The following is a 22,801-nucleotide window of genomic DNA, read 5'->3' on the forward strand; positions in this document are numbered from 1 at the left end:
TATTTACCAATAGGAAACTGAGGACAAAATAGTGTGATGTTCTCAAGGTCACAGAGATACTCAGAGGTATACCGGGTGGGTTTGGAGCCAGGTTTTTGGACTCCCCATCCCATAGCTTTGTTCCACCCACTCAAACCCTGGCCTCTTCCCCTGACTCCTCAGCAGATGGCCATTGTTTCCCTCACTGCCCTCCCCCCACATGCACACATAAAATCTACCCCTAAGCCTATCTGTTCCACCTATAAAACCTCTCTCCAGTCCAGCCACTGGCTTTTCTCCACCCTCTACGGAATCCCCCCAGCTTACAGATGGCAGTTTCTCCCACGTAAGCCAATGCTTTGACCTGAACTTTCTTTTCCAGCCTCCTTCCCTCCATAACAACACCTTAAACTCCCAAACTGAATTTATCACCTTCCTCCAAACATGTCAACACCTTCTGTTACCTCATGCTTTTGTAGATCTGCTTCCCTCCTCCTGGAATACCTCCTCTTTCCTCATTCACAACCGGGAAACTCTTTAAAGTGCAGTTCCGACATTACCTCTTCAGGGCTTTCCGAGATTCTTCCTAGCAAAGTTAATCTCTTCTTCTGGACTCCTTTAACAGGTTGTATGCCCCATTTAGTACAGCATTCTTCACCTTGTACTTCATTAGCCTACTTCCTGATACATAAAATTAATAATTAACATGTATTAAGTAATTACCATGTTCCAAGAATTATGCTAAGCTTTTTATGTAGATTATTGTATTTGATCCTCACCAGAACCCCAGTGAGGCAGGTACTTTTGTAATTCTCATTTTCAACTAAGAAAATTATGGCTGAGAAAGTGAAAGACTGGTCCAAAGTCCCACAGCTAGAAACTGTGGACAAACTCAGAATGAGAACCAGGTCTGGCTGACTCCAAAGCCTAGACTCTGCCTACATGCTTAAAACATATCCCAGGGGTGCCTGGCTGGCTCAGTCCATGAGTGTGCAATGCTTGATCTCGAGGTCATGGGTTCAAACCCCATGTTGGGTGTAGAGATTTCTTAAAAACAAAAACAAAAACAAAACAAACATATCCCCCCTGAGCTGTAGGTTCCTAGAAGCTTGAACCCCCTTCATGCTCATTTTCATAATTCCAGCAGCTAGCATCTAGCCCAGTTCTGGGCTAGAACTCACCGAAGCATAAATTAAATATTAATAAACATATTTTGAATAATCATATCAGTAATAGCTAGCCACGGAGTATTTACTATGAACTAACCACTGCTCTGAACATGTATTATGTAACCCATCTATTAACTCAATCCTTATAATGACCCCATGAGGAGGATACTGTGATTTTACAGATTAAGAAGATGAGGCTTACCCAAGGTGAAGTGACTTACCCAAAAACATCAAGCTGGTAAATGGCAGAGACAGGATTGAAATCTACGTGAGTCTGATTCAAGAACGTGAATAGCTGCTCTTTCTTGACTATATCCCCAGGCTTAACCCTCCTCCTGGATCCCCAAGGAAGAGTTTAAAGGAGAGGAAAAGTGAGGCTCCCACCCTCCACCCAACAAATGAATAAAGGCAGAATCCCAGCCCCAGCTAGTTCAAGCATATGGTGGTTTATAAACATGTCTGCAAATTCCTTGATACTTCTCCCTTTTAAAGGAAGAGTCTGCTTCCGCTCCCTCAGTAACTTACTTCTAATAAATAGAACACAGTGGAAATGATGCTGCGTGACTTCTGAGTTTAGGCCATAAAACACGATATAGCTTTCACCTGACTCTTTCCCTGACACTCGCCCTTGGAAGTGTTGTGAGGAAGCCCAGGCTATGCGTAGAGGCCACATGAAGGTGTTCTGGCCAACAGTCTAGCTAAGGCCCAGCCGACAGCAGGCATCAGCCATGAATGGAAGCAGCCTCCAGATGATTCCAGCCCCCCATCTTTCAAGCCACCCCAACAGAGGCCAAGTGAAGCAGAGGTGAGTCATCTTTACTGAACCTTACACAGATTACAAATTCATAAGCAAAATAAATGTTGTTGTTGTTTTAAGCCACTAAGTTTTTGGGTGGTTTGTTACATAGCGATGGGTGGGGAGGATAAGTTTCCATTGATCTCTTCAGAGAGACTCAGGAACTATAAGCTAGATCAGGAACTGAGACTGATCAGACTTTGTAAAGTTCTAGAAACTTTATTTACTCCCTCTTCCCTGGAGGAATTAGCAGTTGAACTCTAAATCAAGAAGAAGGCATGGCAAAGAAGAGATTTAGACAAGAAGCTCGGGGGTGGTAAATGGGTGGCGAGTCACTGCAGTGACCAAAGGAGGCACGGGGCAATGTGTGTATGTGATAGGACCCCCGTGGGGCTCGGCAACAGAAGGGCTCACCAGGACTGCCCAACTCCCCCTCACTCAAATAAGAGAAAAGAGTATCTCTTTTTCCTCCTGTCTGAAGAACAGTCCTCCCTCCTCAATATTTTCAAGCCTAAGCTCTTTCCCTGTGCTGCTTAAAATATCATTCATGTCATTCTGTCCCTTCAGTGGCTTCCCATAGGGTTTAGGATAAAGGAGTTCTGCTTTTTCTCATTCCTGTCAAGGCCCTGCCTATCCCACCAACCTGCCTCCTGCCCACTAAATTCCAGCTAGTCCATTTCCCACCTCAGGGCCTTTGCACATCCCATTCTTGTTCCTTCTCCAGCTTTGGCACAACTAGTTCCTCCTCACCCTACTGGTCTCACTTGCTTAGAGAAGCCTTGTCTAAATACTCCCACCTACAGTTGCTCCCAGAGTGTTAATCACTATGTGCTATTTCCTGTGGAACTCTTATCATACTCGTCATTTTATTTACCTGTATGTAGTCTCTTATCTGTCAGTTCCAGGAAAACAGATCTTACCTGTTTGCTGCTCCCTTGCCTCCTCAGTGCTGGGCATATACTAGGTGCTCAATAAAGACTTACTGAACAAATAGAAGTGCTCTTGGTCCCACTCTTCCCCTCTCTGAGTTTTATTAATTCCCTTCTGCCTCCTGACCCTCTCCACTTATTCTTCACTTCTGTCTCTGAAGATATTCCTTCTTTCCTATCTCGACCCTCAAGTTATCCCTCTTTCCCATCATGTTCCCCATGTCCCCACCCCTGCTTGTGCTACCAAAGTGGCTTCTGCCCTCTTTCTCCATAGGACTGTGCTCTTGAGGGCCACCAAGAATCTCCTCTTAATCAAAGCTAATGTCTTCTTTTTGTCATTTTATTTAACTTTGCTACAGAATGTGGTACTATCAACCGTTTCCCCTCCTCTCTCCTCGACATATTTTCCTCCCTTGACCATTGCAGCAGTCCATAGAAGCCATTGCATTAACTAGAAAGCTAATGGAGCTAAAGTGAGACACACTGGGTTTGAATCCTGGCTTTGACACAGAATAAACTGTGGAGCCCTGGGCACGTTCCTTACCCTCTCCGAGCCTCAGCACCCACATCTTCAAATAGAGAACATGATTCTGACCTTGGTTAGTTTGCGTTAAGATGTTTTTGATGGGGCTCCTGGCTCGCTCAGTTGGTGGAGCATGCGACTCTTGATCTCGGGGTTGTGGGTTTGAGCCCCACATTGGGTGTAGAGATTACTTCAGAAAAAATAAAAATTTTTTTGACTTTTTTTTCTTTTTTTGAGACAGAGAGAGACAGAGCATGAACAGGGGAGGGGCAGAGAGAGAGGGAGACACAGAATCTGAAACAGGCTCCAGGCTCTGAGCTGTCAGCACAGAGCCCGACGCGGGGCTCGAACTCACGGACCGCGAGATCATGACCTGAGCTGAAGTCGGCCGCTTAACCGACCAAGCCACCCAGGCGCCCCTAAAATATTTTTAAATAAAAGAATAAAATGTTTTTGATTGGAAGATACTCTCAAGTTAACTGTGAAGCATGGCAGGTAGAAGCCAGATCCTGGCAGGGTCCACTGCTCGGGCACCCCACCTATGCAGCAATGTGCCCCTGGGCTGGCTGTTTAACCTCTCTGAGACTCATTAGAGAAGTTGATGAGTATCCTCATCAATGAAATAGGAACTATGAGAGCATCTCCCTCATAGGTTGTTATGACGATTAGATGAAGTAACAAGCAAAGCATTCAATATAGCATCCGGCTCACTGCACCCCTTCAATTTATGTTAGCTATTATTATCTTACGCAAAATTAAAAAATCACAAAATTGGAGAGACTTATCAGAAAGAAACTGAGATGGCTTCCAAATTTCAATAAAGAGTTGAACAGCCACACCTTGGGAAGAGCAATTTCAGGAACCTCACCAGAGAGGGTTTTTGTAGAACATCTCACTAAAGCTCTACCTTTCCTGTATTACGACCTGAGGCTGCTGCTGAAAATGTTCAGTCTCTGTGGCTGTTGGTTCAAAATTCTAAATTGATGGCATAGAGGATTTCATTGGCCCAGAAAGGACCAGATATCCATCTTGACAAGGCAGCTGTGAACAGGGGCAGGGGTCCTGGTCACCCAGCAGAGACACAGCCCTGGAGAAAAGGGCAGGGACTTTTCTGAGCAGAGGAACATCCAATACCCATCAGAATTACCTGAGATAATGTTTATGGAAGTGCCTTACCCAGAAAGATGTCCTTTTCCCTCTCTGACCATCCATGGTCGACTTTGCTGCCCCCACCCCACCATCCCCACGACTTCCTAAGGTTGGGCACTTCTGCCTTTAACTTTTTTTTAAATTTATTTATTTATTGAGAGAGAGAGAGAGAGAGAGAGAGAGAGAGAGAGAAAGCATGGGAGGGGCAGAGAGAGAGGGAGAGAATCCCAAGCAGTCACCATGATGTTAGTGCAGAGCCCTACACGGGGCTTGAACCCGTGAACCGTGAGATCGTGACCTGAGACGAAATCAAGAGCTGGACGCTTAACCACCTGAGCCACCCAGCACTCCTGCTTTTAATTCTAAATTCCATCCTTTTCTCCCTCTGACCCTCCTCCCTTGGCAAACTCATCTATTCCTAGCACCTCAAAGGAACACTTCTCTTCTGACAACTCTTTTGTGCTGAGTCTTATTAGGTGCAGATAAATTACTTTATCTCCTGGGTCTGCAGAAACTTCCTCTGTAAAATGATTCTTACTGTTGCCTCATCTATAAAACAAAACCTCTTTCAGTTCCAACATTCCATAATTCTATTAACTGTTCTTTGGTTATGCCTTCTGCTTTCCTGCCCTCTTTGCCTTTCTGCACACTGTTCCCTTTGCCTGGAGAACTTTCCCTGTCCCACATCACTGCTTTCACTTAATTACCACTTTCTGAGTACCTACAATGTTAATGGCTATCTCTTGGGTCCTGCCTGGCTCTCAACAAGTCCTCCTTTCCTGGGGCTTGCTCCTTTCCCCACTTGCAATCATATACTGAAATGGGTCCTTTCAGCCACGTCTGTATTACATGATCCTTTCCTCCTGGCCATAGATTATTAAATCCAGGATGAACACAGATGTTAATTGCCTTAATCAGATTTTCTTTGCCAGGAATCTGGAATTTGAAACTGAGAGGCATAGAACCTGGGAGCCCTTAGAGCGGAGTTCCATTAATGTCAGCATGTTAGAGAAGGCTATCCATCAACTCCCTCTCAGAAGTCCCTGGAGATGCCCTGATGCCTATTCTTCCTAACTTAGCCATTCAGTGATTCCTTGGAGTCCACAGGGTATCTTGGCAGCCTTCCAACATAAGCTCCTTTTTCCCATTTGGCCAATGTCTTTTTTTTTCTTATATTTTCAACCAAAGAACCATTAACCACTGTGATTGTATTTGAGACACTGTTAGGCTCTGGTGACACAAAAATCATCTAAAATACTGTCTCAGCTCTCTAGCAACATCTATTTGAAATCCTACCCATTTTTAGGATAGCAGCTTAGAAGCCACCTTCCTACTTTAAATGTCCCCATATTCCCCAAGCAGGATTAATCCCTTGCCAGTGTATTGCCATTGCATTTTGCTTTACCTCTCTTACAGTCATCTCTTTGAGCTCTTTTGTACATCTGCCTTTCCCACTAATTGCAAACCCTTTAAAATCAAGAGCTAGATGTGTTGTTTTTTTTAGTTCTTGGCTCCTAGCACAGTATCACAAACAGATCACTGGGAAAGAACATCTGTTGTTTTGTCGGCCTATCATCCTCTCCCCTGTCTGTTGATAACAGCAACCCAATTTTCATTTGGGAAATCAGCCTTTCTCACTCTCTATTCCACAGTTCTAGAAGTGATACATACCCTAGATTTGGTCAGAAGCACAGTGGTTTGGATCTATGACCTAACAGGGCCAATGGACATCATATCTGTGATTCTGGCCAGAAGGATTTGGAAAGAAACCCTCTTAACTAGGGTTGTTTAGCTGTTAAGCCACAAGCCTGAAGTTATTGATGACCATCTTTACCAGCACATGGGGAAAATCTGATTATTAATAAAACAGATACAGTGCAGGGGCACCTGGGTGGTTCAGTCAGTTAAACATCTGACTGCTGGTTTCAAGTCAGGCCGTGATCTCACCGTTTGTGAGTTTGAGCCCCATATCGGGCTCTGTGCTGACAGTGCAGAGCCTGCATGGGATTCTGTCTCCCTCTTTCTCTGCCCGCTCTGCTTGCTCTCTCTCTCTCTCTCTCTCTCTCGAAATAAATAAAAATAAACTTAAAAACAAAACAAAACAAAACAAAACAGGGCACCTGGGTGGCTCGGTTGTTAAGTATCTGACTTTGGCTCAGGTCATCATCTCATGATTCATGAGTTCGAGTTCCGCATCAGGTGAGCTTCAGCCCTACCTCGGGTGAGCCCTGTTTCCCTCTCTCTCTCCCTCTCTCTCAGTCTGTGCCCTGAATTGGGCTCCATGCTGACACCTCAGAGCCTGGAACCTGCTTTGGATTCTATCTCCCTCTCTGCCCCTCCCTGGTTTGCACTCTGTCTCTCTCAAAAATAAATAAACGTTAGGGGCGCCTGGGTGGCGCAGTCGGTTAAGCGTCCGACTTCAGCCAGGTCACGATCTCGCGGTCCGCGAGTTCGAGCCCCGCGTCGGGCTCTGGGCTGATGGCTCGGAGCCTGGAGCCTGTTTCCGATTCTGTGTCTCCCTCTCTCTCTGCTCCTCCCCCGTTCATGCTCTGTCTCTCTCTGTCCCAAAAATAAATAAACGTTGAAAAAAAAAATTTAATAAAAAAAAAAATAAAAAATAAATAAACGTTAAAAAAATATATATATGTATTTTTATATATACAAATATATACATTTATATATATATATATACATTTATATATATATATATATATATATATATATATATATATATATATATTTCTTGGAGTGCCTGGGTGGCTCAGTTTTTTGAGCATCCGACTCTTGGTTTTGGTTTAGGTTGTGATCCCAGGCTCATGGGATCGAGCCCAGCATCAGTCTCTGTGCTGAACATGAAGTCTGCTTAAGATTCTCTCTCTCTTTCTCTCTCTTTCCCCTGCTCTTTCTCTCTCTCTCTCTAAAATAAAGGGAAAAATATATATTCCTCTATCTTTACTTATTCTATCTCTGTCTGGCAGTAGTGTGGAGAATGGATTGGAAAAATAATCTATTTTTAAATTATTATTTGAGAGAGAGAGAGTGCATGCATAAGCAGGGAAGAGGGGCAGAGGGAGAGAGATTCTTAAGCAGGCTCCACACTCAGAGTGGAGCATGATGTGGGCTCAATCCCACCACCCTGGGATAATGACCTGAGCTAAAAACCAAGAGTCAGAAGATCAACTGACTGAGCCACCCAGGCGCCCTGGAAAGAGAATCTAAAGTCATTTCAAATACTCTGGGTGGGAGCAGATGAAGGTCTGGACCAGTCTAAGACTGACTACAGCTGTTTCCTTCTGACCCCGATGAAAAGTTACCTCTTTGGAATAGGACTTTGAAGGTACCATTTAGAGACCTGATAACTGAATCTGAGACTGTACAGGAACTTCCTTTGATCCTGGGTCACATTTGATGGGATCCTTCGAGAGACAATACCCCTAGTTTATTGTCTGCTTCTAACCCATGGAAATACTGCTAATGATGGGTGGGCAAGTTCATGACTGGTTGGGGGAAAAAGGGCTTTGTAGCTGTGGGACCTTGGAACTCCATAAAATCCGATTGGTAGGCAGTTGACTCTCTCATCAGTGCCTGAAACCAGCCTTCCTCCTCCCCTCAGCAGCAAGGGAAGAGGAAAGGGAGTAAATTCTGATTCCAGGAAGTTTCGGCCCCACACTGTTATGTAAAGAAGGAATGCCATAGAGCAGGAGCCAGCAGAAATGTGGCTGTTCAGAGAATTAGGACTGCTCTTAACAAAGCGGTGCCCGGAATAACACTGGGTAGGGAAGGTACAGCCGAGTCATTCTGCTGCTGGTGGACCAGTGAGGGGCATGGCTTCTAGAAGGAAAGGGGTTTGTGTGTGTCAGGTGCTTTACTGTAGGTAGGAGAAGTAAATGATGGCCCCACTACCCCAGGGCTTTTCTGGTTTCCCTTGTCCTTATTATTCCATAGCTGGGGTCCTGACATCATTCCCTGCTTCTCACAGCTGTACATCTGGATCCCAGAGGAAGAAGGACCCTCTCCTGGCAGGAGGGAAGTTTCCAGGCTCCCGTGCTCTGAATTTTCAGCATCAGTTTTCATTTCTTTTGGTGGGAAGCCAACCCTTTCTGGGAGATTTAAAACTCCAGACTCCACTGTGCTTGTTGCCGGGGGCAGGGGCAGGGGAGTCAAATGCATCGCTCATGAAGAAGGACCCAGCTTGTTTGAGGTAGTGGCAGAAGGCTGGGTTGGAGCCCCAGGAATGACGGTATTTTCATTAGGGTGATTCTGATGCGAGCAGAACCCACGTGATGATTTGAGTCCATTGCTCTAGGAAACCCATAACTTGTGGACAAGGTAGAGCAGGCTGCTTGCTCATGGGGAAGAGAGGCTGCACAGTGAAATCGGTGCCCATCCCGGGATTTGGGGGAGAATTAAATATGCTGTGTGACTATGACTGGCACATATAACACGGACTGGAATCCTTTCTCTAGGACAGTCAGCCCTCTGAGTCAGGGCCTCTGACTTTTCCCCTCCCCAGACTGCCTCCTCTAGGCCTATGATCTGGAAATGTACATTTGGGAGGAAGTTCAAACTGAGTAGAGTAACTGAGTGTGTCTGGAGGGCTAATGCCTTGACATCAGGGAAGTGGATCTATCTAGACAGTACAGGGTTATAGATTCTTATCCGTCAGACTGTGGAACCAGGCTGCCTGGTTTATAATCTCAGCTCTGCCACTTACCGGGGACTTGACTTTACCGGGTACTTGACTTTAGACGAGTCACCCTGTGTTTCTTCATCTCTAAAAACAGGGATGATGATAACACCCCACTCCCACTCCCCACCCAGGCAAATGAGGCAGGTTTAAACCAATTGTCTGTGGGGCACCTGGGTGGCACAGTCAGTTAAGCATCCACCTCTTGATTTTGGCTCAGGTCACTATCTCACGTTGGTGAGCTCAAGCCCCGTGTCTTGCTCTGCACTGACAGTGCGGAGCCTCCTTGGGATTCTCTTTCTCCCTCCCCCGCCTCCACCTAAACAGATAAATAAATAAATAACTTTAAACCAACAGTCGTCTCCCTTTTCCCCTCCCTGGCCCCCTCCTGTCCTCTGCAACTGAGCCTATGTAACTGCCTTCAGAGAATATAATCCAACGCAGATCCTTTTAGAAAAGCAGGTTTATTGGTCGGGCTGCTCACCAGGACACAGCAACATGACAGGCTCCCCAGAGCCCACAGGAAACTGTATCTGCCCACAACTCAGGCCCCTCAGCCCATCAGCACCAAGGGACCTTGTCCCACAATCCCCATCCTCCCTCAGCTGAAGAGTCTCCAACCGTCCAGAAGAGAGAAGGGAACCAAGAAAACGAGGGGAGAGAAGCAAAGCTTGGTATTGTAAAAAAAAAAGTTTGTGTCCCCAGGCTCCCTCCCTCCACCCCTTAAAACAATTAGCTGCAATTCTAAAAAGCAGAGCAGGGAAGAGGAGGCAGAGGAGGTGGGGGAGAAGGAAGCCCTCAGCTCTCTCTGGGCTGGGCTTGAGGGGGAAGGGAGTTGTCCTACCTTCTGACAAGCCACCTCTACTGGGGAGGAACAGGGAGTACTGAAGTGTCCAGAGAAGAACCTGTCAGTGGACTACAGAAATCAGGCTTTCAGACTGGAAGTAGCATCCCTGTCACCACCACCAATTCAGGAGAGGCACCCACAAGGGTAAGGAGGGCTTGACAAGTTTTGCAGCTCCGATACTAGCTCTAGGGAAGGATCTTGAGAAGAAACTGCCAGGAGTGAGCCAAGGCTGGGTTGCTCCATACACTCTCCTCCCCTTCCCCCCTCCAGCTCTCAGCTTGGTGCCCTGGCGGTTTGCACCTTGCTCTCTTTTCCTGGCTGCCTCCCTCCTAACTCCCAGCTCTCCACAGTCTGGTGCTGCCCCCTTCTGGGACCCTCCTTTTCTGGACTTTGAGACATGGGCTGCCACAAGGGGCGCCACCATTCACATCTCATTTAAGGGACAAAGGTGAGGCTTCCCTCTCTCTTCCCTTTGGATCATTGCTTTCTCATAACTGTCCTCCCTCCTTATTCTGAAAATTGTCCTGCTGTCCTCTGAGAACCCCTCTAAGATGGGATTCTCGTCCTGTGTTTCTCAGGCTGCTAATGAGGAGAATTCTCCTCTCTTCACCCATTTCCACTTTCTACTATTTCCCATTCTCCTTCCTAAAGCCATAGCCATGTGCTGCTGCTGCGGATGCATAAACATGTAAGTGTTCTCCACACCAGCGCCCTCCTTCCCCAGGGTGGTACTTAGCTCCAGGCTTCCTTGTTGGGACGCTTTACAGATACCACCTGTGCTAGACTCTCTTTCCAGAATCACAGCTCACTCTGCCTTCTTCCCCCACTGCCCCAGGTTCTCCCAAAAGCTGCTTTTAAGTCCTTCCAGTATGGGGCTTCCGTGTGGGCAAGGGTCCTCTTTGAGATTCACTCTTTCCTTTTATGGTAACTTTGGCTTTGAAGTCTCCAGGGATCACGATGAGGAAAAAAGAGCTCAGTGAGCAGGAATGACAGCAGTTGGCTGTGAGTGTGAGGTGGAGGTTAGGGGGAAGGCAGCCTACCCCAAAGGGGGCGGGGGCAACCATGGAAATGACAGCAATTTCCTTTAAGATCCCTGACTTGGACGACCAGGACACGGATCACTCCCCCTCTCCATTCCCACCCAGACTATGCCCAAATTGGGGCTGTTCGTAGAAGAGGCTGCCTCCCTCTCCCATCTTAACAGCTTTAAGACTTGGAGGGGTGCACCTGGAGGGGCGGCGTTGTCAATTTAGAAATATCTCAGCCCGTTTGGGGCCGACAGAGAATGCGATAGAGAAAGTTCCGGGCGGGGGGGGGGGGGGGCGGGAGAGGAAAGGCGTGGGAAGGGGGCAGGGAGAGGCGGGGCGGGGTGGCGCGGCCTCCTGGGCAGAGCCCCGCGTCCGCTCAGTCGCTGTCGCTCTTGTCCACCAGCACGGCGTCCGACTCCTCGGTGATCTCCAGCAGCGTGTGCACGTCGGGGCTGCTCCCGCGCAGCAGGTCGGCCGCCTCGCCGCGTTCCGCGCCGCCCTCGTCGTCATCGGCACCCACCTCCACCATCTCGGTGGCCTTCAGCACCTCCACCTCGCCCTCGCGGATCTTCTTGACGTGGAAGGTGAAGGGCGGCACCTTGTACACCGCCGTCTTGGAGCGCGCGTAGACCACGTGGTCGGGCGTGAAGGACTTGCGCAGCTTGTCTCGCGAGGTCTTGAGCTTCTCGCGCCGCTCGGCGGGGACGAGGCGCGTGCCCAGCTTGTTCATGCGCTTCTCCAGCGTGTGCCGCGTCTTCTCTAGGTTCTCCTTGGTCTTGAGGCGGGTCTTCTCCAGGTTTTCGCGGGTGCGCACCTTGGTCTTCTCCATCTTCTCCTTGGAGAAGGCCTTCTTGAAGTCGTCCACGCGCCGCAGGCCGCTGCGCTTGATGCGCTCGGCGCGCGACTCCTCGATGACCTCCTCCACCTCCACCGCCTCGTCTGAGGACAGCTCGAGCGCCGCCGCGTCCTCCTCGGGCCGCTCGCCTTCGCCCAGCTCGTCGCCCTCCTTCTCGGGCAGCGCCTCCGCTTCTTTCAGCGACTTGCTGATGCTCACCTTGGCCGGCAGTTTCACTTCATCCTAAAAGGAGAGCGGAGCGGAGAGGTGAGGGGCAGAGCGGAGGGTTGGGCAGGGACGTGGGGGACACTGGACGAATCGGAGGCAGGGTGGGGGTGCCCCTGTGGAGTGCCTGGTAGCCGTGAAATCGGCCCGACTCCTTCGTCGGTGTAACCCCAGAGCCTCGACCCTGAGCTGGACACACTGTGTCGGTGTCCAATAAAATGTGTTGAATGAATGTTAACTATGCAGACAGGGCGAGGAGGGAACCGAGCTTCCGGTCAGAGATTGGCTTGTAGTGTAATTGCGCTGGGGCTGATTATCTCTGCAGCCCTCCAACCCTGTCCTATGCCCTACATCCCCCCATCTTATAGGAAAACCACTCCTTACCAATTGCGTCCCAGGGAACACAACTTTTAACTTTGGGAATGGGCAGAGCGCCCTCTGGCGCACGGAGTCCCACACTGCTCTAGCCAAGCCAAAACGCAAAGGGGTTTGGGACGCGGTTGAGGGGTGGAGGTAGGAGGGAGTGAGTTCACAGCCAGTGTCAGGTGACCCCCAGGTAGGTAGCTTGAAGGCAAGATAAAGGGAGTGCGTTTCCCAGGCCTCAGATAATTTCAGAACCAGTTGTAGGGAAGGAGAGCTGTGCTGCGCCCATGCTCCCCACCCTTGACCTCCACATACCGATTTGCTCCAACAGTGGTCATTCACCCCCTTCCCCGCCCCCCCCCCATGTAGAAATTGAAGGAGGAAAGAGGAGGAAGCTGGCTGGCTGGCAGCCAAGAGCATGTTTTCTCCCCAACATGGACATTAATGGTTCTGACTTCCCAGCCTTAGAATGGAAGGGAAGCATTACTTTTTTCCATTCTTGTTTCTTTTTCCCCCAGACTGGAGTTCAAGGAGACAGGAATAGGGTAGTGGTCCCAGATTCCCTGAGATCTGGAGTTCAGAGCCAGTTCTTCCCTCTTCCCCTGGGAGTACCTAGCACCAACACTGTTTTCCATTCTGGGAAGATTTTCCAAGGTCTTGACTCTGGGCCAACATTTCAGAATCCCAGGATCATCCCCCACAAGAAGGTAGGGGAGGCTGATTATAGAAAGGGAAAGAGGGCACAACCCAGAACATAAACATAAACCCAGATCTCTTTGGCCCAGACTCTTTTTAGGGACTTCAGATGAAGGAATGAGAGACAGTCGTTTTGCAAAGGGTTTTCTGAAGATTGTTTCCCAGAATTGTAAGGAAATCCCATCTGAGAAAAATGAGGCAACATGAGTTGACCCCTCTCATAACACACACACACACACACACACACACACACGCACACACACACACACACACACACACACACACACGCCACTTGGTATCTCAGAGCCACCTGCTACAGAAATTCCTTCCCCAGCCCCCAGCCTCTTTCCTCTTCCCTCCCATCCACATCCCCGCCAGAGTTTCCTGGTTTACACTGAAAACTAGGAACACCCCCTCCCAACTTCCTTCCCTCCCTGTCAATAGCATTAGCAAGGACAAAGACAGAAAGCTAGCTCCACCTCTTCTCCCAAACTGGGCACAGCACTGCTGGGCATCAAGCCACCTGAAGCTCTCATTACTCAACTACACCTCCCAGCAGGCAAGGTGATCTGGGCTCAGGGCATGCTGGGACTTGTAGTCTCCACCTGCCATAGCTGGCTTGGTATAGTCATTCTGTCCATCCCTCTGCCTCTTATCATTCACAGAGGCATTGAAGGGTGTTTTCCTTGATTTCAGTATAAGGGTTTCCCAACCTGTCTTAACATTCCTTCTAATTTGCAGTTGTACCCTTTGGGTGCCCTCTTTACAGTCACGTCTCTCTGCCTGCTATTTGAGTCCTCTCTTTTACACACCATTCTACGACTCTCCATGATCGAAACTCCGGGCTACGTCTTCATCCCTCTCTACCCAGCATTTACCTGCAGCTCCACTATCAAAAACATTTCAGCTCTGATCTCTCCTTCACAAGCCTGTCTGACTAAAACCCCACACACGCTCCACCAAAGGGTAGTGGAGAACCCCGCCTTTCACTAAGCTCAGACAATGTGGATGGGGTAGGAAAGGATTAGGGTGATGGGCGGGGAATAATCAGGAAACAGTCCCAGCTGCTGGAAAACAAATCAACATTGTTTCCCTGCCCCACTCCTAGCATCCCTGATACCCCCCTCCCACACCCACTCCTGTCCCTCCCCACCCCCTAAAGGCTGAGCTGACTGGTTTTCCTGGCCTCTGGCTTCCTAGATTAAAGGTGTTTGCCAGCTGAACTTGGAAGTGAACAGGGCTAGGGACAGCGTTGCAGGCTTCTTGTAGCCAATTCCATCTTCCTCATTTCTGATGAAAAGTCTCAAATATAACATCAGGGAGTATTCCCAGTGAAAGGAGGTTTATTCTTGGATTTGGAGGTATCTCCCCCAGTCCAGAAACGTATGTGGGAATATAATAACCCCATTCATTGTAGGTCTCCTCCAGAGTGATGGTTTACACCGGAGGAGCTGCCTTCTTGGTGGAACGTCCCTGGGGATGGGGGAAGAGACAACTCGACCTAAGTCCCTGGACAGTGTCCAGTAGACTGGCTCTGGAAAGGGTATACCACCATGACTTCAGCTTTTCTCCTCCATTAATGGATTTTCTCTTTTCTCCCCCTTTCCAAGCCAGGTTTCCCCTATGACTCACAGCCTTGGAGTGCTGTCTTGGGCCCACCCAGCCTGCCTGTTGCTACAACAACTACCAACACAATTCCAAAGCACCTCCCCTCACCCTGGGCCACACACTGGCCAGGCATCCTTGTCCCACCCCTACTTCCCTGGCAGAGCTCCTTCACCAAAGGAAGGGCCTCAGGCAGGGGGGGAGGTCTCTGTGTGTTCTGTTTTCACGTTTTTATTAAACAAAACCACCACTCCCAACAGGATTGGTTTCCAGAGTTACCTTTAATGACCAGGTCTGAGCAAAAGCATGCATAGATCCCTTTGCCCCCCACCAAGCACACATAGCTCTCCAACCCAGGAAGGCACCAGTCCAGGGTGAGTTTCGGGAGCCCCAGGGAGGCTCCCCGCCCCTTCTACTCCTCTCTCCAACCCTGCTGTATAAACTGAAGATCCTCTGGCTTAGGAAGAAGACTGTAATATGATTATAATTTAATCGAGCACCTATTATGTGCCTGATCCAGGCATTCACATTTGTCAGGGAAAAGGGGACAATGTTATATGGATATAAGTAGGAGCCTTTCTTTTTTCTTTCTTTCTTAAAAAAAAATTTTTTTTTTTAAGTAAGCTTTACACCCAGCATGGGGCTTGAACTCACAACCCCAAAATCAAGAGTCACATCCTCTACTGACTGAGCCAGCCAAGCGCCCCAGGAGCCTTTCTTAGCTTAGAGCTCTGTCCCCAACTTCTGCCCGGGAATGGCCAGAGAAGACGACTTTGGAGAGGTAATTCAGAGACCTAGGATCTGCTCAGAGACTAAGAAGAGGGTACTAGACTTGGGGAGAGGTGGAAGAGAGGGAAAGTTGTAAAAACTCTGGATCATTACTTTAGATTGCTGAGACAAGGGGTGAGAGAAACCAAAGGCAAAGGGTCCTTTCTGTTAGAGCAGGATTCTCAACAGGGGTAATATTGCCCCCAAGAGGGTGGAAATGGATTATTGAGGGGAGGGGGGATTTTAGTGCAATAGTTTGTAGTGCTCAGAGTCCCGGTGCATACACAGATACGTAGCATATCTGTAGTATTAAGATTTCGTGGAGGAGGAGACCGGGGGAAAAGAACGTCTAAAAAGACTCCTTAGAAGGATGGTTATGGGAGGAAAAAAAAGAAGAAGAAAGAAAGAAAAAGTTGAGGAAACACTCTTGTGCTATAGGGAAGCCAAAGGATCCAAGCCAGAGGCAGCTAAAATGCCCCTCCATCCGGCCTCTCGGAGTTGGCAGCTTTTGGGTGCCCCGCCCAAGGCAGGATCTGGCAAACATAAGGGATCCCTTTGCAAAACATTTTCTAAAAAAAATGGAAAAAATCAGTGTAAATGTTTTCCTCAGCTACAGGGAGGGGGTGGACAGGGCACAGAACAGACCCCAGGCCTGGGCCTCATGAGGGCCCTCTCCAGAGAAGCTTTGAGCCAAGCTGGCCTGTCCCAGAGGAGGAGTCAGAAGGGACGTGGGAAGGAGATTCAGATGCCATGGCACAGTTTCATGCAATTTCATGCAGGGCAACACTGGATGCAGCTCAAGGATGGTGTTCGGAGTGTCTGCTATTAAGACAGAAACCAAGAGGTAGGGGAGGGCCCCGTCCCTTCACCTCCCACCCCATTGCACACAACACATTCCCCTGAACTCTGCATAATGCGAGAGCGTTTTCACAATGCCCGCCACCCACCCATGCTTGGAAGAGGCCTGCCATCCGGACACTGACCACCGCTAAGCAGTGAGCTGATGGTGGACTGGAGTGACCCCCCCATGCCCACATCACCCCGGAGACCCTAAGTGCCCCCACCGGCTGCTGGCTCCTCTGGGGTGGGCAGAGGCACAGGCTCTGGGTAATAGGGTAGTGTCCTAGGCGTCTGGTCAAAGGGTGGGAGTTCAGGCACTGTCTCAGGCTTCAGGTCAAAGGGCTCAGTCTCAGGCAGAAGGTCAAAAGGCACGATCTTGGGTGTGGCCGGGTCAGAGGGTGCTTTCAGCTTCTTCTTGGGCTAAGATGAGGAAAAGGGGTTTAAATGGGGCTTGAGATGGGTGCGGATGGGGTTGAGAGAAAGAGGCCTTAATGGGCATGCGGAGTTGGAGCTAGTGAGTAGGGGGAGGGGAGTACAACATGTATTAGGATGGAAAGGAACCACATTTTAAATGCTTCATCACAAGGGCCCTGGGGTTGAAAGTGGGACACACTCAAGCCCCTGATTAATAAACACAATTTAAACAGATGCCTCTCTCCCTCCCTCTAGAATCTTCCCCAGTCCCATCCTTGGCCTCCTACCTTCTATCCCTACCCAGCTGTGGTCTTGGGATGATGTTATTGAAGGCTGGCGTGAGGGGGTAAGAGGCTGCTGGGGGTGGAAAAGGAGTTCTCTAAGAGGCCAGTTATTGACTCTAGCTGTGGAGGCTCTGATGAGTGAAAAAGAAGGCGAGTAGGGGAATAACTCCACCGTCTTCAGAGTCCTATGCTGCTGATCCCAGTTCTTGTTATTCCCCTGGGGCAGGGTGGGCACTGGGTGCCACCCCGGATAAGGAGAGGGAGGGGCTTGGAAGAGGGATGTTCTGGCTATTTCCCTTTGGCCACATCCCCACCTCTTGCCTGCCTTGCCACCCCTCCCCCTCCCCACGCCTGGGATATCAAAGCCCAAAATGCACAGAGAAATCAGGAAAAAAACCAAGCTATTTTTATGACAGGTGGGAACCTATGTAGGTCCTACATCCTGGGGACCTAGTGTTAGCTCCTGTTCTCCCTTCTGAGGGGCTGAGCTGCCACTCTTGCTTTGGACCATCAGAAGTCAGGGAGAGGGACAGTTAGGGGCATCACCAGACTCCAGTGACAGGGTAGGGGCCTACAGCCACAAAAACACAAAGCAGCAGATGCCAGCCCACCCCTGTGGAGTACAAGGAGAAGGGGCAAGTGACAGGGAGGCCAAGGAGAAAGCCAGCTTGGTCCTGTCATAACTAGATGCAGAGTCCATGCCAGGGGACACCCCAATACTGGCCAGGGAGCTCCACACCTTGTCCTCTGCACCCCTCCCCTCCCACTGTCATTGGTCATTGCCTCTACTTCGGCACTATGAGGCTGAGCAGCTAATGGCCACCAACCTTAGCCACCCTTAGCCAATATTGCATATGTGTGCACATGTGGATCTACACACACACACAGTAGCCTGAGTGCCAGAACCCTGCAGCTATCTCCCTTACAGAATGAAGGAGCCAGAGCTAATCTTCTGTTGGAATAACCTGCACCCTGACTTCTGCTGCAGAGCCCGGGAATGGAAGGAGGAATTGGGGAATAGAGAATATAGCAGAAGAAGGGGTACACTTGGATTCTTGCCCCCGCTTTGACCCTCACTAACTTCAGCGACAGTAGGCAAGTGACTTCCCCTCTCTGGGCCTCCACTTCCCCAGCTACAAAATGAAAGAGCAGAAATTGATGATCTCTGAAGTATCTTCCAGCTTAAAAGTCTGTAATGACAGAATAATGAAATATTCACAATAGTATGGTTCAATAAAATGGAACAAACCACCCCTCATCTCCGAGGTAGGTTGCCTAGCAACAGTATCCTCTCATTTCTATCAGTTGCTTACTCTGTGCCATTGCATCCCTTTTTGATTTTGACCTTTACAATAGTCACATTTTACTTACTAAAAAAAAAAAAAAAAAAGAGAGAGAAAGAAAAGAAAGGGAAAAAAACAGAGGGAGGAAAATTATTTTCCTTTGGTCTTAGGAATGCTTCCCAAAATACCCTCCTGCTTTGGAGCCAGTGACCAGGAAAAACTCCGCTTTTTTGAGGAAGGATGTGGTAAGCACTCTTTCCGTGGCCACTAGGCTTAGAGGGATGAGAGGGACAAGAGCCCCACATTGGAATATTTGGGGACAAAGCTTATGAGTTCTTCTGGAACGAGGGAGCCCTGATTTGCTTCAAGTCCAGGAAGAAGCTAGAAGTTAGGTTAGGATTTGGGAGGAAAAGCCAACAAGCCCTCATTCCAGCCTTGGTGCCCTCGCCTTTAAAGCCCATGAGGCTTTAATCACTTAAGTGCTTCCTGGTTCTATCCTCAAGCCCTTGGAGCAGGTCTGATGGGTCCATGTGTAGGTCACTGTTCCATCAAAACTGCTCCAGAAAATGTTTCCATTTTAGCCCCCTTTTCTGTGCTCTAAACACTAATAGTATCCAAATCATTGTCAGGAAGAGTTGGTTCTTTAATGAGCACTACCCCTCCTGTTTGTGGTGTGCCCACAATCTGCCTGATCTTCCCAGCAGTTAGTTCTCAGTCCGCTGACCCCTAGCCACTAGTAGAATTTGCTCTTTGCATTCACTGGCTGTTGCCTAGCCAGGTGTCACCTGATAGGAAGGGATGCCAAACTGCTAGTTTTTGTTAGGGAGATAGGGAAATGCCAGAGGACAGTAATGACTCAGAAGTGGGTTCAGGGTGGAGGCTCTGATATCCTGGGATGGAGGGTGCTGAATTTCATGGTGGCGGGGTGGGGGGATCAAACATAAACTTAACCTATGAACTCGTTGCACCTAGCAGTTCCTTGAATATGGGGTGAAGCCACATAAGTCATTCCTTTCTTTATCCCCCAGGAAGAAAATATAGGAGGCCAGATAACCTGATCCCACAGCGGGGGCCTTCTCCCTCCTTTCATTCTCTCCTCCACCCTGCCCCCAGTGCCACATCATCACCTCCTACATCTGCAGTGGGGAATACAGCATCCCCTCCCCTGTCGCCACTCTGGAGAACTCACACTCTCCCAGGCCTTTCTCTAAGCCTCTCTCTCAGCTTGGCCACCCAAGCATCCTACCCCTCAGCCTGACTACCATAAATGCTGCCGCCCCCAGTCTTCCCTATTAGGTCTGCCAAGGCGCAAAGCTATTTTTACCTCATTCTCTTCCCAGGCGTCCAGACTCAGGGAGGAGCAGCCTCTGCTTTTCCTTTAGCAGCACAGTACCCTACACCCTCACCCCTACCTGGGACATCTGCTCTGCAGCTCAGGGAAGTGCTGTTTCAGGGAAGCCCCACCCCTGTTGCTGGAATCTTTTCCTTACCTCTGAGCTCCTCTCCAGGTTGGAACCATGTTATTTCTTAGTTATCTCTCCTGTGGTTTGGGGGCTTAGGTCCCCGGCTTGTGCCATTCTTTCTACCTCAGCCTTCTGCCTCCCACTGGCCCTGGTTTAGTCCAGATGCAGTCAAAGCCACCCTGTGATTAGACCCCCTTCCCCCACCCCCACAGACACAAGGTGTATAGAACCCTGCCAGCTGCTCAAGGGAGTCATGGAGATGCCACTGGCCCCTGCACAGGAGTTTTTCTCCTCAGTACCCGCCCTTCTCTCAGCATCTCAACCTTTGACAGGTATACCTCAAGGCTGAGAACTTTTCCAGGTTCTGTGGTCTGGGATATTTAGAGTGAGGAGGGTAACCTATCCAAGCCCTTCGTGGCAACCTTCTAGCACACAAGGCTCTGGAGAAAAGAGCTGGCTGGCTGTCCCGGACCCCTGGGTGTTCTTTCCTTAGTGCCCCCCCCCCCCACCGTGCTAATCCGATCTCTTTTAAGAATCTTTCACACACACATTCCTTGGAGCAGTTAGAGTAAGTGGAAACAGCTCTAGACAAACATTTTCTACCAGATGGTGCTATATGGGGGGGGGGGGGGGCTCACTTCTTGAGCCACTTGGGAGGAGTCCCTGGGCATTGGAAGGAGGGGGAGAGCACCACTTCTGTCTCTGTCCCAACACCACCTCCTCAGGTGCCAGTTCGCCGTTCTCCCTGTGTCTACTGGTCTCAAACACTGCATCTCTCTTAGCTCCTCCTAGAGAGACCAAGGCAAGGACCTCACTGAATCCCAGAGGTAGGTTTACTCAGAACCTGGTCGACCAGGCCCTGGTGCAGTCAGTGAAACCACAGATCCCTGACAGGTTTTCTCTCCTAGGGGGTGTGGGAAATCTAGCCTTCCTTTTCCTTACATTCCTTCTGTAGGGAGAGGAAGGGGCAGAGAGAGCATAGACTAACCCCTTCACCCCCTTGGTCTCACCTCCTTGGGGTGGGAACAGCAACCAGGCCTGCAGGAAGCCGAGCAGGCGACACTGGGCACATTCCCACCCCACCAAAGATCACCAAGCCCTTAGCTCAGACCCACTTCTAATGGGATCGGGGAGAGATAAGCGGAGAGGACCAGCAACACTGAGATTTCCAGGTTTATTTGGGGTTATGATTAAAAAAAAAAAATTTTTTTTAACAGGGCGGGAGAAACCAGGAGAGGTGCATAGGAAGCAACAAGCGGCCTGGGCGGGGCCTGGGGCGCGCCAGCCTCCTCCCGCACGTCTGCCTGCTGCTACGCGGTCAGGGAGGCAAGCGGCGTGATTCTCCGCGCCTAGATTGCGGGACCGGCCGGGGCCCTCTTGCACTTCTCACAACGCACCCCGCTCCCCCTCCCCTCGCGCCTGCTTCCATCCGGCAAAGGGTTCGGGCGCGCTGCCAGCATCCTCAAGGTCCTGAAAGTGCCGGGAGGGCCAGGGCCAGATCGCAGCGAGGGGACGCGGCGGTAGCCGAGGCCCACGCGAGGGCGCGGGGTCCGGGGGCGTGTGCTGGCGGTCGCGTCCCTCGCCTGGCGCAGCCCCCGCCGGTGCGTGCCTGAGCCCTGAATCACCCGCTATATCGGGCGAACAGCGCCGGAGGCCCCAAACCCGGGCCGCGCCGCCAGTGTCCGTTTACAGCGGGCCCACCGGCCGCCAGGGACCCCTGGCTTTTCCCAAAACCTCCGCCAAGTAGGTAGACTTGACAGAGCCGAGCTGGGAGCGGTCTGTGATGGGGAGCGTCCCCGAGTCCAGCCCCCTAACTCGGTTGCGAGTTTGTCACCCGAAGGAGGGGGTTAGGTGATCAGGCACGGGGTGCACAGCGCGCCCCACCGCGCTCCACAGAAATCCGCCACCCACCCCACCCCTCTCTAGCGGCGCTCGTCGGAAGGAGGGTGGGTCCTCCGGGCCAGGCCAGGCTGGCGGGAGCGCAGCACCGCGGGCAGGTCCCCCCACCCCAAGCCCTGGAGACGCTGGGCCGGGCGCGGTCCTTCCCGCCAGCTCACCTGGTAGATCATGACTTTAAAGTTGCGGCGCCGAAGCAGTTCCGCCTCGTTGACCTCCAGCTTCTTGATCTGGCCTGCCTGGCGCTCCAGGCTGCCGCGCACGGTCTTCACGTTGACGCTGACCTTGCGCACCTTCTCCAGCAACTTGCTCACGGTGTTGCTGGTGGTGGCGTGTGCCTTGCCCAGCTTGCTCAACTCGCCCTGGATGCTCTGCACGGCGCCCTCCATCTCCGCCTGCCGTTCCTCCAACTGGGCTTGGGTCAGCTGGATCTGGTCGACGGCGCCAATGATTTTGTCCAGAAGGCTCAGCACCAGCACGCCGTTCACCTGGTCTGACTTGATCAGCTCCTCGGAGCCGGCCCCTGACGGCTCCTCGGCCGCTGGCGCCCCCGTAGGGGAGGACCCCGGGTCCCCGACTTCGGGGTACCCGGGAAGCGGCTGCTCGATGATATGGAGCTGGGTGTCCTCCATGACTACCCGGAGCCGTGCGGGGCCGGCCGGGTGGAGCTGGAGCTGGAGCCCGAGCCCAGGAGAGGAAGAAGAGCGGGAGGGGGAAAAGCGAGAAAGAGCGGAGAGCCGAGGAAACTCGAGCCACGTCCGTGCGCACCGGGACGGTGGCCAGAACTGTGGGGCGGGGAATCGGTGAGCTCCCGGGCTCCCGGGCCAAACCCCGGAATCTCGTCGCCCATTGGCTGGCCCCACCCCAGAAAGGGAGGGACCGGGGCAGAAGGGGAGACCGATGGTGGGGAAGGGGGGCGACCGAGGGGGACCCAAGAGCCGAGCGCCCCACCCTTCCCAGGATGGTTGGAATAGTTGGAGCGGAGACTAGGGCTTCGGCTGCCAGCGGAGGCCGCGCAGCGG

At 50.8% G+C, this 22,801-nt stretch overlaps 1 protein-coding gene across 1 annotated transcript; it reads right to left on the minus strand.

Annotated features, from left to right (window-relative positions):
- Positions 1-9,696: 9,696 nt before the first annotated feature.
- Positions 9,697-22,478, minus strand: CAVIN1 (caveolae associated protein 1). The gene is made up of 2 exons (XM_047093413.1): positions 21,941-22,478; positions 9,697-12,185 (listed from the first exon to the last, which is right to left on the minus strand). Exons 1-2 carry the CDS (start codon positions 22,409-22,411, stop codon positions 11,484-11,486), a joined length of 1,173 nt encoding a protein of 390 aa, XP_046949369.1. The 5' UTR covers positions 22,412-22,478; the 3' UTR covers positions 9,697-11,483.
- Between the last annotated feature and the right edge of the window lie 323 nt (positions 22,479-22,801).

Source organism: Lynx rufus, unplaced genomic scaffold (genome assembly GCF_022079265.1).
Source record: "Lynx rufus isolate CCGP_SWC_20201006 ecotype Redwood Valley unplaced genomic scaffold, mLynRuf1.p SCAF_34, whole genome shotgun sequence".
In the NCBI taxonomy this organism is placed as follows: domain Eukaryota; kingdom Metazoa; phylum Chordata; class Mammalia; order Carnivora; family Felidae; genus Lynx; species Lynx rufus.

Coding starts and splice junctions, on each gene's coding strand:
- CAVIN1 (XM_047093413.1), bottom strand. CDS start 22,411: ATGGAGGACACCCAGCTCCATATCATCGAGCAGCCGCTTCCCGGGTAC. Junction 12,186..21,940: donor TTAAAGTCATGATCTACCAG/GTGAGCTGGCGG, acceptor CTCTCCTTTTAG/GATGAAGTGAAACTGCCGGC.